Source organism: Balaenoptera physalus (assembly GCF_965194825.1).
Source record: "Balaenoptera physalus genome assembly, chromosome: 9".
In the NCBI taxonomy this organism is placed as follows: domain Eukaryota; kingdom Metazoa; phylum Chordata; class Mammalia; order Artiodactyla; family Balaenopteridae; genus Balaenoptera; species Balaenoptera physalus.
In genome coordinates this window covers 72,757,225-72,778,618 of record NC_138888.1, presented here as the reverse complement: position 1 = coordinate 72,778,618, position 21,394 = coordinate 72,757,225, and the positions used below count along the sequence as shown (strand labels likewise).

At 39.4% G+C, this 21,394-nt stretch overlaps 1 protein-coding gene across 1 annotated transcript in view; it reads left to right on the top strand.

The window, feature by feature from the left end:
• The window catches only part of LOC309667418 (cytochrome b5 reductase 4-like), a 41,626-nt gene extending 24,465 nt beyond the window's left edge, over positions 1-17,161 (top strand). The window contains exons 8-12 of the mRNA XM_082475841.1: positions 1,217-1,369; positions 4,160-4,310; positions 4,619-4,705; positions 13,690-13,854; positions 16,004-17,161. Of these exons, the coding sequence (XP_082331967.1) occupies positions 1,217-1,369; positions 4,160-4,310; positions 4,619-4,705; positions 13,690-13,854; positions 16,004-16,058 (611 nt within the window). The 3' untranslated portion in view covers positions 16,059-17,161. The remainder of the gene's footprint in view (positions 1-1,216; positions 1,370-4,159; positions 4,311-4,618; positions 4,706-13,689; positions 13,855-16,003) is intronic.
• The last annotated feature ends 4,233 nt before the right edge of the window (positions 17,162-21,394 follow it).

Below are 21,394 nucleotides of genomic sequence, written 5' to 3'. Positions count from 1 at the left end.
TGAAAATGAGTGGATGATTATAAATGATTTCCTTGCATGTGCCACTAGTATAAGAAGCTCTGTAAACATATTCCTTACTGTGTAAATTCTTTTTCCCTCATTTTCATCCTAAAATTACCTCATTTACTTGTTTTAAATACCTTTCTTACCGATGTCTAACATCTTCTTAGTCTTTTGAAACTGCAGAAGATAACACTCCTAGCCTTTCCAGCAATCAGCCTCACAGACTACCAGCCAGGATTTGGTGAATATGGTCTATTATGACGGCACTGTTCAGTTTTTCTCTCCATCATCACTAATGCCACGTTATCATTCAATAGCTGGTATCTCCCCCAGTGTGGTTATTGTCAATGTCTTATAATTTACACATAGATTAATTTTTGTATATGTGATGGAACCATGTATAAAATTTTGGTCTTTCAAATATGTGGTGACTCCTTTCTTTGGAATTTGGCTAGCTAAAATATGACTTCTTATTAATTTTACCCTGTTTTTTATTATTATATTCTTAGAAGTAGTTGGATTAACATTCTTTTCAGTTACCAAAGTAATATATAAAATATTAAATTGTTAAAACAATTCGAAATATATAAAGTAAAAAGTGAAATTCTTCCCTTCCTGGAACTCAAATGATCCCACTGGCCATCGGTATCCATTGTTAAAAATTTGGTGTATGGGGACTTCTCTGGTGGTCCAGTGGTTAAGACTGCATGCTTCCACTTCAGGGAGCACGGGTTTGATCCCTGATCGGAGAACTAAGATCCCGCATGCCATGTGGTGAGGCCAAAAATAAAAATAAAATAAAATAAAATAAAATATTTTAAAAATTTGGTGTATAATTAAAATTATTATGTAAGTACCTTCTTGCATCTCTGTGTAAACTTTTAATGCCATTTTTGTTGTGGCCTATTACAAAGCTTACATGCTGATGGTGTAAATGGTTGTCTAAGTTTATTAACATAAAACCCCATCACCTTATGCCACACTTAATAAAAACAGATTATTTATATTATGGGTAGATTACCGATTTGTTAAAATTATCTCAGCACACATAGGTTTAGGGTATATATACATGTACTACATACACATAGAACATAGAATTAAGTTCACATTAAGTGTACAGTTTTAAATATATGCTGATAGCATCATAAAGTTTGTATGCTTCATCTTCATTTAGATTTTCAGATTTGAATTTCTTTGTTGTGACTTTTTCCAGGTACTGAAATTGTGAAGCCATATACACCTGTATCTGATCCCTTATTCTCAGAGCTCAAGGAACCAGTTCTTCCCAACAATAAATACATCTACTTTTTGATCAAAATCTACCCTGCTGGACTCTTCACGCCAGAGCTTGATCATCTTCAGATTGGTTAGTATATATTTTTTTAACCTAGATTGTGTTCTGGATTGGATCACAAGTTATACTTTCTTTTAGTTATTTCCCTGTGGGAGTCTGTCAAATATCTTAAACTCATCATGTCTGCAACCAAAGTCGTGTTCTCTTAGTCCCACCAACCTATCCTTGCTTTCATATTCCTCATCTGTTATTTGCGGCATCACTGTTCATCCTCGACCCAATCTGGAGACTCGAGTCATTCCTGAGTCTTCCCATTTTCTCCCTCCCAATCCAGTCAGTCACTAAGTTTTATTGAGTCTACCACTCAGTGACTTTTTAATCTTTCTTTTCTATCCCTTCTGCCACCTTCTTAGATCAAGCCTTCATCATTTCTCTCTTAATCTGTAATTGGTCTCTCACAGTTGCCTCTAACTGGTATCTTTCTATTAATCTGCATTTTCCAGTTCTTTTTCCATACTGCCTTGATGATAGATTTAATCGTGTTGCTCTGCAGCTTTGACGCCTTGGATGGGTCTGCATTACCTGAACAGCACAAGTATTTTGTATAGTGAGAGGTGAAGCTGGAAAAAGCATCCAAGTCTTTGCAGGCCATGAAGAGGACTTAATCAGTCCAGAAGTTTGTCATCCTCATTCTTAGGTGCTTGAGATTTTTAGAATGCCTCTCTCTACCTGTCAAGTACCTTTTTTAAAATATTTTTTTAAAATATCACTTACTTTATGAAGCCTCCCTCCTCTTCTGAACCCCTCGGTAACTAACACACTTTGTTCATTGATCTAGGATAAGAATAAATAATATTCCTTCTTTACAGGACTTTGAGCTTAAGGATAGATATGTCTTATCTTTGTATTTTCCATACCCAGCAGGGCAGCTAGCACATAACAGGCTCTCAATAAAAGTACTTTGAAAGAATTAATAAAGGGACTATAATGAAATCTACTAATATTTAGAGACACCCCCCCCTTCCTGTTTCTACTCCTTTTTCTGTGTCTTCAACTTTTCACTGCCTTTTGCCTAACAATAAAAGAGCTCTTCCCCTTTTAAGACAGTATTAGCAGTAATATCAAGTGAAGTAGAGCACTAAAATTTGGAAATAGAGAAAATTTGTTGCTGTCTGAAAGTCAAGCTCAGCAGTCTACATACAATAGATGTGATGAGTCATCTGTGGTTACATAAATCAAAATATTGAACATAAATGTGAACCTAAAGAAGTTTGGAAAACCTACAGATCTAGTGAAGGTGATATCACCTTGTGAAGGACTGACAACATGATTGTAATATGGCAGGTGGAAACTTAACTGATGGTATTATAACCTGTCCATAGAGATTGTGTAACAGAGAGCAGTGTGGAGAGTCAGCACAGAGCATGGGAAAGGATAGTCAAAATAGCAAGATCAGTGTTTTTTCAACTTCATCTAGGGGAACTAGTCATGGCACAGATACTGGTGCCACTTAGAGGGTTGTACACTGGCATGGCAGTGGTAACTCATGAAGTCTCATTATGGCCTATGTGAGCTACCCTATAAAATTATCCACTTCTTTGTTTCAATTCCATGTTCATCAAGTAACTTTTAAACGATTATTTTGCCCTTCCAAATGTTCCAAATATTTGGTCTTCCAATACTGGGAATGAGATGCCCTGGATGGGGCAAGTAATGCTCAGGTCACTAGATGCAGGTAGTCAGGCTGAAAATCCATTGCCATTCTGGCATGTGTGCTTTAATCTCTTGTGAATTTGATTAGCATCAAGTCCTTGCCTGAGTCTAATCAATTTTATGACATTGGAAGCACTGGACTGTGGACAAAAGTTATCAAGTTAATATCATTCTGTGAGGCTGCTTTAGTAAACAACCAGCTGACTTTTTCTTGAGGATGTTCTGATCTTATGGTCCCTTTCAAACTATAACAAGGAGCTTCTGTTACTTTCTAATGTTTAACTCATCAATTACTACAACATTCTTACTATCCTGCCATGGACAAAAAAGGGAAAAATTATGAGCATCCAAACATTTAAAAATAAACCAGAGCATTTGAAATTGTTTTTAAAATATGGTCAGCTTTATTTTTTATTTTTAAAGTTACATTGAAAATTTCTGAAAAGTCCTAAAGACAGTTCTCTTATATGAGTGGTACATAGCGATTATATCAACTGCATAGCAGAAAAGGGTTTATTCAACTGTTTTGATTGAAAATTTGTAAGTAGCATGCCCCAAGTACGGTTTCTGATCTTGCTTTGTCTTTATGGGAATTAAATGCAGAACAGCTCTTGTTTTAATTGATAGGTATTTTCAGAGATTTGATGGAGGCAAAGTTAGCACATTTACTAACAACATAAGATATTAGAATACATTTTTATTTCAATTTTCTCTCCTACTACGCTTATTACTGTGGTTAAGAATCAGTATGTAAGTAGTGAATATGTATTTTCCACCCTATACTGTGCAAGACAGGTATACTCGGACTCTGCTTTTGAAGTGCCTAGTTTTACTTTAACAATCAAGCCTTTATTGATAATTTGTAGTTTAATACTTGGCAGTAGTTTGTATGTTAGAGACTCCAGTTGATTTGGGAAAATAATATTGGGAAATGAGTATAATGAAATCTCATTATTAATTTGATTATGATAATTTGAGTATAATGACATACTTGGGAGCCTAATGAGTATTCTCAAAACCCCTTACATTCCTTAAAAACTGAGATGTAGTCTGATAATTATGCAACCTGTTTCTCCTAGTGTTCTTAATTCAGCTAGGTTAACAGTCTCAGTTTTTTTCCCCTGATTTTATGTATATTTCATTGTTTAGGAGATTATGTTTCTGTAAGCAATCCCAAGGGCAATTTTAAAATATCCCAGTTCCAAGAATTGGAAGATCTCTTTTTATTGACAGCGGGAACAGACTTCACACCAATGGTTAAAGTACTGAATTATGCTTTGACTAATATACCCAGTCTCAGGTATGTCGTTTTGTCTTTAATTACTACCCCTTGTAAGACTGCTAGATTAGTAGAAGGTATTCTAAATCGATTAAATACCTAGTGGACCTCGACAGACATGTTATCCCTCAGTCATCATTTCTCACTCTTCTTCCTCCACTCAAAGCTGTTTTATTTACTTGATTCCTTTATTTTTGATATTTTTGGTTACCTAATTGTCACTAAAAAAATATTCATGCTAGTTCACTTTTAGACTTTCCATTCATGCATATTTTTAATTCTATAATCGAAATAGTACTTTTTGAGTTGTTGTTGTTTTTTCTTTTAAGGAAAGTGAAGCTGATGTTCTTCAATAAAACAGAGGATGACATAATTTGGAGAAGCCAATTGGAGAAATTATCATTTAAGGATAAAAGGTATAAAAGTGGTACTAGCTCTGTTTTTAAATATTCATACAGGTTTAGTCAGTTGATACCCTGCCTCCTTTGGTTGGAGTTTTTAACTGACCAGGAAACTCCTTCAAACAAAAATAATCACTAATTCTCTTTAAAAAAAAGAAAAAAAAGCTAAATGTAAGTAATGTTAAGTAATGTTAGTACACCTCCCCCAAAGAAATAGTTTGATAAGGTTAATGTGACATCAAATATGTATCAATAAAATATATAGTGGGCTTTATGTTTATGTTATGTTGTTTATACTGAGTTAGGTTTCATTGAAAATGATCCAGTGTAGCCAATTTGGTAATTCAAGATTTTCTTGTTATAATGGGGACAGATCAAATAAATCTGGTGAGATAGGTTAAGCAAAAATAAGCATTTTTTTTTACTACAGGATTTCTTAGAGCCTTTACTATGCCAATATCCATTGTGACTTTCCAAGAAGGGGATTCCTTCTGCATTGTTTAGCAAGATTCTCTTCATTTTTGTTCGTTTACATTAACACGTATTAAATATCACTAGTGGTCCTCAGTACACACTTTGGGAAATGCTGGTATAGGTAATAGAAAAAAGTCTGAGTCAGGCTGAATTCAGTGGTAAAATGAGGCAGCAAGAACAGCAAGGTGGCAATTTGTTTCATTGAAAAAAGAACCCTAGCACAGTCCAAGGAAGTGAGATAATTTAACCACGCATATGCCCCATCTCCCCTAAAAAGATATGAAAGCAGTTGGAAATTCAAAACAAAATTCTCAGAAGAAGAATGAATTGGACAAGCTGTCATATTTCTGAAGCATTTTTGTAATCATTAAAAACTATTTCTAAGAACTGCAGAACGTCATAAGTCATACAAAATATCTGACGTAAGTATTTATGACAGTATGGTGGAGATAAAGTTCCAGACATTTTAAAAGTTAAAGACCTCAGAAATTCAGCTGTCCCAGGGGCTCCAGGTTCTTCTGAATATTTTCTGAATATCCTCACTAAGGTGATGCCGTAATTCCTTCTAGTCTTTTCCTCCCTGTTGTCTCCCATCCTCCCCCTCTTTCTCTTTTAGTAAATAATTTGCACAAATGAAGGATGACCTGAATTTAATCATCGAAGTGTTTTATTACATACTTAAAACATAAACTTAAGAATATGTACTATACTTCAGTAGTTGCATGGCAATTTAGAGCATAATTTAAAGAAATACAAATTCCTGGGTTTTTCAAGTGTCTTTTTCACTAATTTTCAAAGTAGAAAATCGGAAGCAGCATTTATCAAAAAGCCTAAAGACCTAAATTCTGGTTTTCAGTCTACCCTTTACTAGCTTGAAACTGTATTAAAAAATTACGTAGCTCTGTGGGCCTGTCCCTTTATTTTCAAAATAGAATAATGACCTCTTTCCTACTTACTTCATAAGCCTGTTGTGAGGACTAGAGAAGACAGTGTAAATGCTTGGAAATTGTGAAGCCCTGCCTCAGATATTTGGATTGCTGCTATGAAGGACCTCTGTATACATGTGTTCTTGTGTTGACTGTTTGAGCTCCTGTTTCCTAAACAAGCATTTAAAAGACTTTAAGCAGACATAGCTACACTTTCTTAGCTAGGTTTTTTTAAAAAAGTATTTCTGGCAGTTTTGGGACATGGTATTCTTCAAGATAGTTTGCTTGTACAAGAATAATTCATTTACTATTATTTCAGCTAACAGACATTGTGCTCTTAGTCTATCCATTGATGTTAAACTCGACATAAGAAGTAACGTGTATATGTATAACTGAATCACTTTGTTTTACACCTGAAACTAACACAACGTTGTTAATCGACTATGCTCCAATATAAAATTAAAAGTTAAAAAAAATTAAAAAAAAAAAGAAAGAATTGGTAAAAAGGCATGTGTTGACAGCTTCTGAATATGAAGTGCCCTTTAACAACGTCCCCTGTGTGTTTTGTTTTGTTTTGTCTTGCTTGGTCCACAAATTTGGGTTGGTGGAATTGCATAGGCTGCAGGATTGAGGATGAGGAAAGGCCCCTTTTTTTTCACTTCTGGATGACTGGCTCTAAGTGAGTGAGATGCTCCAGTTTGCTGGGAGAGGTGAGAGTGTTTTGCCTCTGGCCTGCCTCTATCCTCTCTCTCCTGCTCCCTCTCTCTCTCCCTGCTCTCACCTGCCTGCTTCCGCTCCTGTGCGCTCTCTGCCCCCTCCCTTTCCTTCCACTTTCTGGAGGTACACCCTCCTTGCTGGGGGCCCTCTACTGGCACTGACTTCCAGCATCGGATAATCTGTGCCCCCTGGAGACTCGGGGTCAGACCCTCACTGGAAAACACAAAGGCCTTGGGGTCAGACCCTCACTGGGAAACACAGAGGCCTTGTGTATGTACGTGGCTTTGGAACATTTATCAGGAACCTTCCATATTCTCAGGTTTTATGCAGATAGAGGAGAAACCTAGTCTTAAAGGTTTACTGATGGCTGTCGTTAGTACTGTTCATTCAGAGCATAATTGTTGAGTCCCATACATAGAAGGAAAGTGAAACTTCAAATTTAATATAAGGTAGTTTTAATTTGTCACATCTGTCATTTAGTTAACATTTAAGGCTTAATTTTTTTTAATCTGTTAAACCACCCTTTCCTACATCTTGACTCTCCTATGTCACTGCTCGTTTTAGCAATAAAGTTTCTGATGGCAGAATGTGAAACTTGAACACATCTCCTTGGTTAAATTATTATTGGATTGTGACTATTAAAAAAAATAAGTTCTATAGTTAAAACAAATGAAATACCTTACTCTGTAGGATTAGGACACAGCTTTCCATTCAATCCTTTGCAGAACAAGGAGGGATAGGAAAAATGTATACTGAGACTGGTGTATTATCTAATATTTTCATTTTCAGCAAGCATGCTGTGCTTGTCCTCACAGTTTATCCAAATAATATAGTTAGCAAAGGAAATTCTTTGAAACATTGTTGTATGATGGAAACTTATTAACCTTATTAACCTCGGGCAAGTCACTTGATCTGACGGAGCTTCAGTTTTTCCATCTGTAGAGCAAGGACATCAATATCTCCGTCATAGGGTTGTTTGGGAGTGGGGGCCATGAGATAGCAGATGTGGGTGCCTCGCCCAGAATTAGCATATTTGTAACTTTCATTTACTCATGAATTTCCTGTTAGCGTCTCCCAGGTGCCTGTATGGGGGTATAACAGGGAACAGGATATTGTGTTGGCTTATCTTCTCATGCAATCCAGGGAATGGATCTCTTCATTTTCCCATGTTGCTAAACTTAACAGAATTGCTGAAAATAGGTAGACCATTTGTACTCTTGTAGGATGTTTCTGTTTCAATTCACTTTTCATGTCATTAAGCATAAAATTTCAAGGGAAAAAAAAAAGTTAGTTTGCCTGAATTTTATCCAAATATTTTATTACACTTGACTGTTAACTCCAGTAGAAGGTAAATATGTACAGCAGCAGGTGTAGCTAATTACTATGTAAACTGAAATCCAAATTAGATTTCACTTATCTCTGTCTCGACTACTGAGCAGTGTTATGAGGCCTGGTTGACTCAGTCTTACACACTGGTACTCGCCCCTCCCCCAGTAGAATGTGCCCGCTCTGAGTTCTCTGCTTTTGCAGAATTCTTTTTGAGGTGCAGGACAGTTTGACAATGAGATTGACTTCTGGATGGCATTTTGTAATATATAAATATAATAAGTATTTTCCTTCCCTTTCAAAGCAGTCATGTTTGAAGATAATAACCTTATTTTAGTAAAGTTAGTAGCATATTGTTTTCTATAAATAGTAGAATTTGATGATTTGCTGATATTCCCCATTTATAAAATTAATACATATTTGTATAGAAAAACATATAAGGGAAAAGATCACCCATAATCTTACCATCCAAGGAACAACATTATGGTTTGTATCTTTCCATTCTCTTTCTCTCTCTTTCTCTCCTTCTCTCTCTCGCAGACACACACATACATACAAGCACGCACGCACTTATACACTTAAATGCATACATTTTTGTTTTGTATTTTTAAATAATGTAGCCATACTGACTATACTGTTTATAACTACATTTTTAGTGAATTGTGTGTATTCTATGTATAGAATACTTTCAACCTGTGGCTCTCGACCTGGAGTGATTCTGTTTCTCCCCGCCTGACACCCTGACACCCTAGGGGACATTTATGTCTCGAAACGTTTTTGATCGTAACAACTGATGGAAGGGGTTCCCCTGGCACCTAGTGGGTAGAGACTGTTAAGAGCCTACAAGAATGCTGTTAAGAGCCTCCATTGCACAAGACAGCACAGGACAACAAAGAATTATCCTGCCCAAACTGCCAGTTGTGCTAGTTGCGAAAACTCACACTACACCATGATTTTTAATAGCTGCATTGTACTTGGTCATTGAGTTCATACCATAATTTGTTTAACCAACCCTCTACTGTTTGACATAGTGAGTACAAATTTTTCTGTACCTCTCTAACTATGCAGGATAAAGATTCACCAGAAGAATCACCAAGTCAAAGTGTACCAAGGCCTCTTGATCCATTTTGACAATAGCCTCTCGAAAGGTAAAGTTTTTCTATATTCTGGTGTCAGTTTGGGGACCAGCAATGTGTAAGTCCCATTTAAGACAGCAAAATCCAGTGATTCCAGAAGCACAAGTAAGTTAAATAAGGTGCTTGAATGCCTTTCTTTTTCCCCAGCCTGTGAGGCAACTCAGATATGTGGGCCCCTAATCTGGACCCTATACCACTCTCTGTTCCTCCCAGATGTTCCTCCAGGGGTGGTGTTTTTTTGGGTTTTTTTAATTGAAGTATAGTTGATTTACAATATTGTGTTAGTTTCAGATGAACAGCAAATTGATTCAGATATATATTTTTTAGATTATTTTCCATTATAGGTTATTACAAGGTATTGAATACAGTTCCCAAAGTTTTTTGGGTTTTTTTAAAATTTATTTATGTTTTGGCTGCATTGGGTCTTCGTTGCTGCATGTGACCTTTCTCTAGTTGCGGTGAGCGGAGGCTACTCTTCATTGTGGTGCGTGGGCTTCTCGTTGCAGTGGCTTCTCTTGTTGCGGAGCATAGGCTGTAGGCGCGTGGGCTTCGGTAGTTGCAGCACACAGGCTCAGTAGTTGCGGCACACTGGCCCTAGGGCACGTGGGCTTCAGCACTTGTGGCTCGCGGGCTCTAGAGCGCAGGCTCAGTAGTTGTAGTGCATGGGCTTAGTTGCTCCATGGCATGTGGGATCTTCCCGGACCAGGGATCGAACCCATGTTCCCTGCATTGGCAGGCAGATTCTTAACCACTGCGCCACCAGGGAAGTCCCAGGGGTGTGTTTCTTGGAATGTGTTCCTTGAAATATTCATGTGTTCCCCCTAAAGGGCTCTATGATTAAATAAGTTTGAGAAATAATGTATACTATGTTATCTTCTTGAAGTTTAATATGAACTTAGCATATTCAAAGCTTTGAGAAATTCTGAACAAATCTATTTAACTTCTCTTAACCCAGTAGTCCCAAACTTATTTGACGGGTTAGCCTTTTGTTTTCATGGACGACCACTAACATTTGGAGGAGCACAAGTGTTTAATCAGATTCGTTTTGAGAAATATTTTTAACCCCTAGCTGTTTATTTTGTGAGCTGTTTTTCCCATGAGCAAATAGCAAGTTTTTCTGCAGATTCTAGTATTTTTCTTTAGCTAGAGAAACCAGGAAAAGCTGGGGCCCCAAATACTCTGAAATACTACTTTGTGGGCAGTGACAAGCCACTGAAGCTTTAGCAAAGAAGTTGTGAGATTGGATCTGGGTTTTTAGGAGAACTAGTATAAGAATGATGTGCCAGATAGATGAGGGTAAGCTTAGTAGAGCAGCATCTTAGACAAGAGATAGAAGGGCCAGTCCTGGAGTTGTGGCGGTAAAAATGGGAAGGCAGGGATATGTATGTGTAAGAAATAGGAAGGAGTGGGTCTGGGAAGCTGATTGCCTGGAGGAGGAGGGAATATGTTGTTGAATGACTTCAGTCTCTGCGTATGGTTTAGACTGAATGCATACGTTTATATTTCAAGATTTTTTTTATCTCAGGTCATTTATCAGCCTACTTTAAAGTAATTTTTTTTGGACAAGCTTGTTTACTTCCATTGACATTTAGACCTCATAGGCATTCATCAGAAGCAGGCCTCTCCCTCTCTCTCTCTCTGTCTCTCTCTCTCTCATGTTGCTTTGCACTTTATGGATTCTCGAAATTTTTTTTCAGGTAACCTTTTCAAGAGTCCCAGTCCTTTCTGGCACTTCTGAAATCACAGGGCAGAAAGGAGTTTCAGGACGTTTGCCAGTGCATCCCCTCATGCCTCAAGGCTATAAATGCTTCAGACAGTCAGTTGCCCTTCAGAAAAATTCAGAAGCAACCATCCACAGTAACCATCTGTATCCTGATACGGTATAAGAAATCCTTCATTCGTGTATTCTTGAGTCTTACCTTGGGATTGCTCCCGCTCCAGTGTAAGCTCTTTTCCAGTGCTGTGAAGGAGAAGATAAACAGGATAGCAGCCTCCTAACAATCCCCTGAAAATTGCATCCATGCCACCTGGTCACTTTTTCCATTGAGAGACCCAAAGGTATACCCAGGGGACCAATATGTGAATAAATACAAAATACATGAGGACTTTATACCAGTTATGTAAGGATCACAGTTATTTTTCACCCTTTAGTAGATGCCTGCAGAAAGCATGCCACTGATTAGGCTTTTTTTTTTCTTTTTTTCTTTTTAAAGCATCTCACTAAAGGAAAATTAAGATTTTTATTCAGATGACAAAGGACGCCAGTATTGATTTATATATCTTAGCAGTTTTATTCCAGTGACAGACTGATTGGAAATAGAGGCAGAGGAGACTATCTTTTATTCGTAATTTAACAAGGCAATTGCTACATTTTATTGCGTTGTCTATGTATAATTAGAAATGTCTTAAGATAGTGGTTCCACGGCTGCTTTTGGGTCCCCTTTGATAATCTGATGAAAAGTTATAGACCTTCTTCCCAGAAAAATGCCCTTACAAATTCACGTACATTTTTATATGCAATTTTCATAGATGCCAGCATATGACTTTGTTCTTCTGAGTATAGTGTTTGTTTTTAACCAATATGGCTTCTTGTTAAATAAATTCCTTTATTCATTCATCAAGTATTTTTTGCACACTTGCCTCAAGCCAGGCCTGGATACAGTATGAACAAGACAGGCAAGGACTCTGCCCTCATGGAACAGCAAACAAACATCACATTCCAGAATTATGTAATGCTATCTTAATTATAAGTGCTGGGAAGGAAAAAATGTTAGTGAAAGAAAGTATTTGGGGTACTGTTTTGTATAGGGTGGATTCCTATTGCTGCTAAAGTGAAATGGGAACCTTGAAGGCAAGAAATAAAACACGTCTCTGTTGGGTTTTTAAATATAAAATCAGAATATTAGAATTGTAAGAGAGCATATAGTTTTCCCACCTTGTTCCACAGATGGACCTATAAGCCCTAGAGGCTGGGTCTGGTGAGAGCTGGGACGGGTTCTGTAGCCCCAGCTGGCGCCCTGAGCTGGTCTGTATGCTTGTGCTGGCCCGTCTGCTCTTGGGAGCGTTTACCCAGCTGCAGCCCAGCCAGGCGAGGACCACATCTCCAGCCGTGTCTTGCTTCTGTTCTGATGTTTGGCTCCCAGGGCCACCTCACGAGAGAAATTATTCACTTCAGCGTTTTCTTAAGATTGAGATTAACATATTACTCAAGTGGAAAATGTAGAAACACATTCGATCTGATGCTACCGAAAATGATAAGAACTAACTGTGTTTGCAAAGATGGAGCAAAGGGAGCAGGTACTGCTTAGAATTTTGAATTTGCTATGGCTGTTCATCAGCAGTTCACTTAACAGATTACCGAGCTGTGGGAAGAAATGGTCTGTTGTTCCCTTGTGAGACTTGGTTTGATGTGCTTCTTTCTGACTGTAATTCTGTACCCTTTCTTTTCTTTGAAATGTTTCACTCCATAGTGTTTGAGCGCCTCCTGTGTGATGGCCACTAGGGGTGCAGTGATAACCCAAGCAAACATGGTCCCTGCTCTCACGGAGTTTCTGGTCTAATGGGGAAGGTAGACATTACTAGAATAATCATCTTGGTGGCCACATATTTACAGCCTGATAGAAAGGCTATAAGGAAGAGGAAAAGGGAAACATTTCTACAACACGTATAATTACGAAAGGGCTCCAGACTGGTGGGGCTGCAGTGCTTCCCTGGAAATGATGCTTGAGCTAAGAAACTGAACAGTGGGGCAAGGTAGAAACATTACAGAAGGAGAAAGAGAACAGGCAGGGTGTGGCAGTGGAGGCTGAGAGAAGCAGAGCACAGAGTTAGGAGCTAGGATTGGGGAGAATTTGGACGTGGAGGGTGAGGCAGATCAATCCCGGGTTTCTGCCCGGGATTTGCGCAACCAAACGGACTGTGGTGCCATTCACAGCAGTGACATTGGGTGTGGCACAGGGATACTGTAAGTCAAGGTTGAAGCCATGAAGACAGTAACAGTAAGAAGTCAGATAGGCCGTTGGCTATCGGGGTCAAGGACTCATTGGAGGGGTTTGAGTCAGAGATGAAAATGCACATGTCACTGGTCGTTGCTCTTTGCTGTGCTTTATACAAGCAAATTATTAACAAAAATGTGGAATTCTCTGAGATCCTTTAGAGCTCTCTTTCTAATGAGTTCAATAGAAAATGTCAAATTATTCTCTTATCTGTAGCAAAAGTTTATCTTTAGTAAATGTGGATTTACCTGTATGATTTTGCGAAATGTTTGTTTACATTCTGTTCTAGTGCTTTTCTAGCAAGCGTGTCAACCTTCATATATTCATTTGTTCTCCAGGGGAGAAAAAGATGCGTTAGTGAACTGGAAACATGTTCATAATATACTTAATGTAGTAGACTTTTAAAAAATGTTTCTTTTCTCCAGATTTGACCTTGAATTTGTTCTCTCAGCACCTACTTCTGAATGGAATGGCAAACGGGGATACATTTCACCAGCTCTGCTTTCTGAATTTTTGAAAAGAAGTTTAAACACATCCAAAGTCCTCATCTGCATTTGTGGGCCAATGCCATTTACAGAACAAGGAATGAAGTGAGTAGCAACGTGGTAGGAGAGAGAATCCCAGCACCGTGAAATGACGGCCTCCTATAAACAGCAGTTGACGTGGCTCTCATTTCTTCCTATTCATATGAACCTGCACTTCAGTAGTATGTCACAGCGTAAGAAAATAATAACAAAGTGTTTAATCTGCGTGCAGGTGAAGCGTCGGAGGCCCGGATTATGCACAGAGTTAGACATGAACACAAAAGTCAGACACAGCCAGCTCTTGATGGCCTCTGGTAGTGGCTGGTAGTGTGGACACTTTCACAAGATTGGTGCCAGATAGTTTTGGGGACACTAGATTCAACCTCCTCTTCCACCAAAGCTTCATAATATATAATAATTTTTTTTAAATATATCATAATAAGCAGTGTTCATCTCATTGTAGCTTTTGATCTTCCATCATTCTCTGCAACTGGGTGAGCATTAATCGATAACACAGTGAGAGAAAGCCAAACAGCAAGACAAAAATCAAGACTAGAACATAAATAAGTCAAGACCAAGAGTTGAACTCTGCACAAAGAACAACCAGTGGTAGTGATCGTCTTATTTAAAAATCACCTTGATCTTATTTAACTCTAAAATGACACTTTAAAATATTTGGTTAGATATAGCCACTATTGGGTTTCTAGATGATTTTAAAATATGACTGCCTTAAATGCCCTGCATTTCCTTATTTGGTATATGACTGAACCTAACATTTGCTAGGTAATTTTCTCTCTTGCTATTTTATTTGGGTTCAGATGGCGAGAGGCTTGCGTGCCGCACCACGTTGGCCCTCGTAACTCCTGTGCCGTCCTGTCCCTTTGTCTGAACGTGTGTGTCAGCTCTGGAAGCTGCCACTTTGGGTTGGAATCCCAGCTCCACCACTTACAGTCATCCTACAATCATCAGCTAAGTGTCCTAGGGCCAAAACCTTCTAAGCTTTAGTGCACTCGCCTATCCGAGGGAATAAATGATAATATTTATGCGTGTGAAATGCTTAGCACAGTGACTACAAAGAATGAGTACTAAGTAAATGTTTATACTTTCAGCAGCATTTTATTTATTTATTTTTTCACCTCCTTTTTTTTTGGCCATGCCACATGACTTGCAGGATCTTAGTTCCCCAACCAGGGGTCGAACCCATGTTCCCTGCAGTGGAAACGTGGAGTCCTAACCACTGGACCACCAGGGAAGTTCCCTTCAGCAGTATTTTAAACAGAGCTACTTTTAAGATTTCAGTCTCCATTTACAGTATTTTCCAAGTTGAATTATACTTAAGCAGTATTTCTGCTTCTCCTGTTCAGTGGGGGAAAATTAAGATAGAATGCTAGGGGATCAACTCCTTACTTCAAAAACTGGTGAATGAAGAGGAAGAAAACAAGCATTTATTCTCCCTTTTCTGTATGAGTTATACTACTGGATAACCACATAATAGATGAGCAGAAGTTATCCTTTATAGAATTCCTCGGCTGATAAACGAATAAAGAATGATAGAAGTAGAATATCACCAACTTCGGTCCCTAATGAAACTAGTAGATCTGTACATAGATCACCAGTGGTGGTTATCATCCAAAAAGAGAGGCAACCCGGTATTATGTGCCTCCTGATGAAAGAGCACTATGAAGTAGTCTTGTCAAAAAGAATTGAACTTGTATCTGATTAAGCCTCTCGATCCAATTATTAAATTTTGGGAGATAAAAGGAAAAGGAACATATTATTAAAGTAAACCACAGGGATGCAGCAAAATGAGAACCGTGGGAGACTCAACACTTAAAAATATGATTTTGTCAACAAATAGATTGCAGGACAGAGAGAGAGAGAGAGAGATGGAGGGGATGTTACAGATCAAAAAATACCCAAAAGACATATAAACCAATCACAGTGAGTAGACTTTAATTGGATCTTGATTCAAACAAACTTTAAAAAATTACAGCATTTATGAGACAATTGAAAATGTGAACACTTACTAGATATTAGATGATATTAAGGAATTACTGTTAATTTTTTAGAAGTGATAGTTGTGGAGTTTTTTAGAACACACATGCTAAATAGGGAAAATGAAAAAATACTATGGTTACGATGGTAAACTTTGATCTTACTTCTTTATTTTTAAACATCTTCCCTAAGAAACATGTGCTTTTTATTTGTTTTTCAGGTTGCTGCATGATTTGAACTTTTCCAAAGATGAGATCCATAGTTTTACAGCATAATGAAGAGCTGTCATTCAACTGTTTTAGCTAAATTTGTGATTACTTAGGGTTTTTTAAAAGAACATTTTTGTATATAGGTTAACTAGAATCCAGATTTTAGTTTCTTAAGTGAAATCAAATGTTTCTTCATTATAGATACCTTGTTGACTTTATTTTGTACCATAACTTATTTTACTACTGATATTTGTCCTGGAAGGTCAATCGTGGCAAGTATATACAGGATTCTTTGTTATGAATCACAAAGTTCCTTACCATTTAAACTGTATCACTGTTCTACAATAAGCTCTTGTGTTTTATGACATGATAAAGCAAATGATCATTTTGATCACATTTCTATGCTGTAAGATGTCTGATTAGCAATAAGATTAAATTTTACATTGCACTGTAAACTCAGGAAATGATCATTTATGTCCTTGTTCTTACTATGAAAACATGGGTTGTTATAACTTATTAAGTGATCCAAACATTTTGTGTGTCTATGGCCTTGATACAGAGTAGAATAAAAAATATTCTTAAGTACTTTTTAATCTTTGTGGTAGAAATGTGTTTGAGTGCAACAGTATGGGTTAGTGTCTATGGGAAATTTTAAAAGCAGCAATAAAAGATTCTGGAGACACTTCACACACGCAGCTTTGGATTATATGTGTTTAGAAAGTTTAAGACAACCTTGACAACTATTTTGATTCTTAGCCAAAACTAGAGGCATCAGGAAAGATAATGATAATGAAAGTATAGCATCTGGTCTCATGGTCTAAAATAATCATTCGGTGCTTTGGAATAGGTTAAATTTAAATTCTTTTTGAGCCCATCTAGACCAGCTGGGAAAATGAGGAACACTCCATCCTAAATGGTACCTTCCCTGGCTGGCTGCTTGCCCCACAGCTGGCGGTTCAGCAGGGAGCCCTCCTAAGCTCTGCTGTGTGGGCATCTTATTCTCTCTCCCTGCTGCTGTGTGCAACCTTCAAAACCTTTCACAGGTTGGGATTCTGCAAAGGGTATCAAGAAAAGCCATTGTATATACTACCAAATGTAAAATAGATAGCTAGTGGGAAGCAGCCGCATAGCACTGGGAGATCAGCTCAGTGCTTTGTGACCAGCTAGAGGGGTGGGATTAGGAGGGTGGGAGGGAGGGAGACGCAAGAGGGAAGAGATATGGGGACATTTGTATAACTGATTCACTTTGTTATAAAGCAGAAACTGGCACACCATTGTAAAGCAATTATACTCCAATAAAGATGTTAAAAAAAAAAAAAAGAAAAGCCATTGTGAGCTTTTCAGGAGGAAACTGTGTTGGATGCATAGGTGGCTATGCATATGCTAACTTAGATTTTTCAGTCGTATTCAGGATGGCAGCATTGCTTTTACAGAAATCGGGGTGTGGGGAGTCTCCAACTCCCCTGTAAATGATTTTGTAAATAGCTAAGTCTTCACTGAATGAATGGTGTACTCAGGAGGAACACAATGTTAACATTCCTCAAATTAACGAATCCCCAACCCAGGAAGCTCCCCAGGTGCGAGTGGCTGGGTCAACACTGTCTTCTTTCCCTGCGTCTCCCTCTTCCGTCCATCGTCATTCACCCAGGCCGGAGGGTGGCAGTGCTCCCTGTGGCTAACAGGGACATTTTCTACCTCTGCCTTCCGACCACCTCTTTTTTTCTCCCCTAAGATCATGAACTTTCCAGGCACACCTTTTTTTGTAGTTTATTAGTAATATATCAATTAATTCTACCTTAGCCAGCTCTCTCATCTTTTCTACCCTCCTTTTTCCTCTCTCCTCCAAGCCCTTTTCTAATTACCTCCAGGTTACTCCCTGTTTGTATCTCTTCCTCAGTCTTCTTACTGTATTTTAAAGCAAAAGAAAACCCATGAGCCTCTTCTGAACGTATATGTTAATAATTCCCAAATTGGCATCTTTGAGAATCAGCTGAGCTTCAGTTTTCAATATCCAGTTACCACCTGTATGTTCCACAAGCCCCTCAAATTCAACAGATCCCAAACTAAGCTTTTGCCGTGACCACCTTGTTACCAGACCAGGTTCATGTTTGGCTGACGCTCAGCAAGCCGAAACGCTGAGACGCCAAGGTTTGCAGCAAAGACAGGGTTTATTTAAAAGGCAGCCAGGTGAGAAGACGGGAACACAAGTCTCAGATCCGCAAGGGGCTCAGGGGAATTATGGGGTAATGAACGAAGAAGCAGGGCCTTCTGAGGCGTGGGGAGCGTGGGGAAAGGTGACCGGGAAAAGGCGGGGGCGGGGGTGATTGTCGTTCTGCGCAGGCGTAACGAAGCTACAGGCTTCTGCACGTTCAAGAGTGGAGGCGCGTAGCACGAGCTGAGGATGGAGTTTTCGACCCTCTGGCGTCAGAAGGTCCCTGCGTGGCCACTCATGTGTGCCCATTTGGAGGGTCAGTGATCTTATCCAGTGTTAGCCAGCTCAGCTCCTACTAGGCACAGCTGACTCCAAGTTCCTGGAAAATAACTCGGGCAGATAGGTACCTGATTGTTTAGGCTACATGCCGCTTGGAAGACATGCAAGTCCTAAAACCACCTGGATTAGTGAAGGCAGCTGAAGTGGATTTAAGCAAACCCATGGTTTCAATCTCTCCCAGGTCTATTCCTCCTCTTGAATTCTCTGATTTACTGGTGCTACCTTCCACCTAGCCAGCCCTTCTAGAACTATTCGGGATCAGTGTCTCCCTCTCCAACCTGATTCCTCCATACCAGCTAGCCCTGCCCCGTGGTCCCTCAATCACCTCGGTACAATAGCCTGACAACTGGTCTTCCTATTGCAGGTTTTTTTTTTTATTCCTATTGCAGTCTTGACCTCACTGAAATTCATTCTCCATTCCAGTGTTGCTAGAGGGCCTTAGAAGCTCCCCTAAATAGAGCCTCAGTCTCCCATTTAATACAGCCGTATACTGAGGAGCACAGAACGGAGTATGGATTGTAACTTATTCTTGAGCAAAGAGCTCCAAGGCTCCTATGTCCTGTATTTGCAATAAGAAAAGGGAATTATACTCAAAGTCACTTTTCCTTGAGAGTCCTGCTTGCTTACTTCCTTTTTAAAAATGTGTTTATGTGTCAGTTTTGTATCAGTTTTCTATTTCTGCAAGGACAAATTACTGTGAACTTCGAGGCTTAAAACAACACCCATTTATTCCATGGCTCAGAGGTCTGGGCTCAATGGGGCTCAGCTGGGTCCTCTGCTGAAGACCTCGCAAGGCTGAAATCGGGTTGTCAGCTGGGCTGGACTCTTCTCGGGAGGTGCTAGAGAATGTTTAGCTTCCAGGCTCCTTCAGGTTGTTCGTAGAATTCAGTTCCTTGAGGTTGGAGTTCCCCATTTCCTTGCTAGCAGTCAGCTGGGGGCCAGTCTTTGCTTGTATAGCTGCCCATGTCCCTTCTCATGCTATCTACGTGGCTCCCCCCAGCACTGGTAGATCCCGTGCATCTCATACTTTAGATCTCTCTGCATTTCCCTTCTGCTACAGTCTTTCTTTCCCCTGCTGGAGAAAGTTCACTGCTTTTACGGACTCATGCAATTAGATGGGGCCCGCCCAGATAGTCCTGGATAATCTCCTTATCTTAAAATCTGTAGCCTTACAGCTGCAGAGTCCCTTTTGCGGTTTAATATAGCATATTCAAAGTCTGCAGGCATTAGGGTGTTGACGACTTTGGGGGACCATTCTGCCTACCACAGTCTATGAAGAGAACAGAGAAACTTGTCCAAGGTAAGATAATTGTATTTTGTCTAGAGCTCGCTATGGGCCCTCAATTTTCACCTTAATGTGATGGAGGAGTGAGAGATGCTTTCCACTCCAGAATACTTAACTCCACTATGCTGGCGAAGGCTTGGCTACAGCTTCCTCTGTGGTCTACCTTCTCTGCCACATAAACTTCTCCTAAACTAGTTTGGGGCTGTGTCTGTTGATAACTGCAGACTCCCACCTTTGGGCAGAAGACCCAGTCTCTGTTTGGTCTACAATATTTAGAATGGCAGCTAATTGGTTAAAAAGGAAACGTGAAACCTCAGCCAGCCCCAGTCTCTTGGTGTCTTTCTGCTTTGGTTTTTCGGGGGGTTTTTTTGTGTGTGTTTTTAATTGAAGTATAGTTGATTTACAGTGTTGTGTTAATTTCTGCTGTACAGCAGAGTGATTCAGTTATATATACATTCTTTTTCATATTCTTTTCCATTATGGTTTATCCCAGGATACTGAATATAGTTCCCTGTGCTCTACAGTAGGACCTTGTTGCTTATCCATTCTATATATACTAGTTTGTGTCTGCTAATCCCAAACTCCCGACCCTTCCCTCCCACACCCTCCCTCCCCCTTGGCAATCCCAAGTCTGTTCTCTCTGTCTGCCAGAATGCCAGAGTCACCTATCTGAAATACAAAAAACACATTTTCTTTCCTGGTTAAAGTTCTCTTCTGCTGCCTGGTCCCCACTCATGGAATGGAGGCTCCATCTTGGGGGGCAACACATTGAGCTCAGGGCCCTGGTAATGAGGCACTGGTTCCACACCCGGAGAGCAAGCCGAGGGGACCTCAGGCCACTGCCCCCAGCCCTCCACCAAGTGCTCAGCTCTTAGGAAGGGTGTCACCCCGAGAGAAGCTTCTATTGTCCCCAGAACATTCACGCCCAAGTCTTTCTGTGGACGTATTTTTTCATTTCTCTTGGATGGATACCTACAAGTGAAATTGCTCAGTCATGTGGTAACTGTACATTTAACTTTTTTTAAACCCTATTTTATTCTGTGTATATTTCTATATCTAATTCTGAGACATATACTAGTTATATAATAATGCTTTTGAATATAGAGTTTCAAACTTTTAAGAAAATGCCAGGGTTTTTTTTTTTAATATTTATTTATTTATTTATTTGGTTGCACCAGGTCTTATTTTATTTATTTATTTTTATATTTATTTTTGGCTGTGTTGGGTCTTCGTTTCTGTGCGAGGGCTTTCTCCAGTTGCGGCAAGCGGGGGCCACTCTTCATCGCGGTGCTCGGGCCTCTTCACTATCGCGGCCTCTCCTGTTGCGGAGCACAGGCTCCAGACGCGCAGGCTCGGTAGCTGTGGCTCACGGGCCCAGTTGCTCCGCGGCATGTGGGATCTTCCCAGACCAGGGCTCGAACCCGTGTCCCCTGCATTAGCAGGCAGATTCTCAACCACTGCGCCACCAGGGAAGCCCCTGCCAGGGTTTTTTTTTTTCCAAATTGGTTGTACCATTTTACATTCCTACCAGCAAGCACTGTATCAGAATTTCAATCCTTCCACATCCTCAACAACCTTGAATTATTAATCTTTTAAAAGTTAGTGTGTAGTGGTATCTTATTGTGA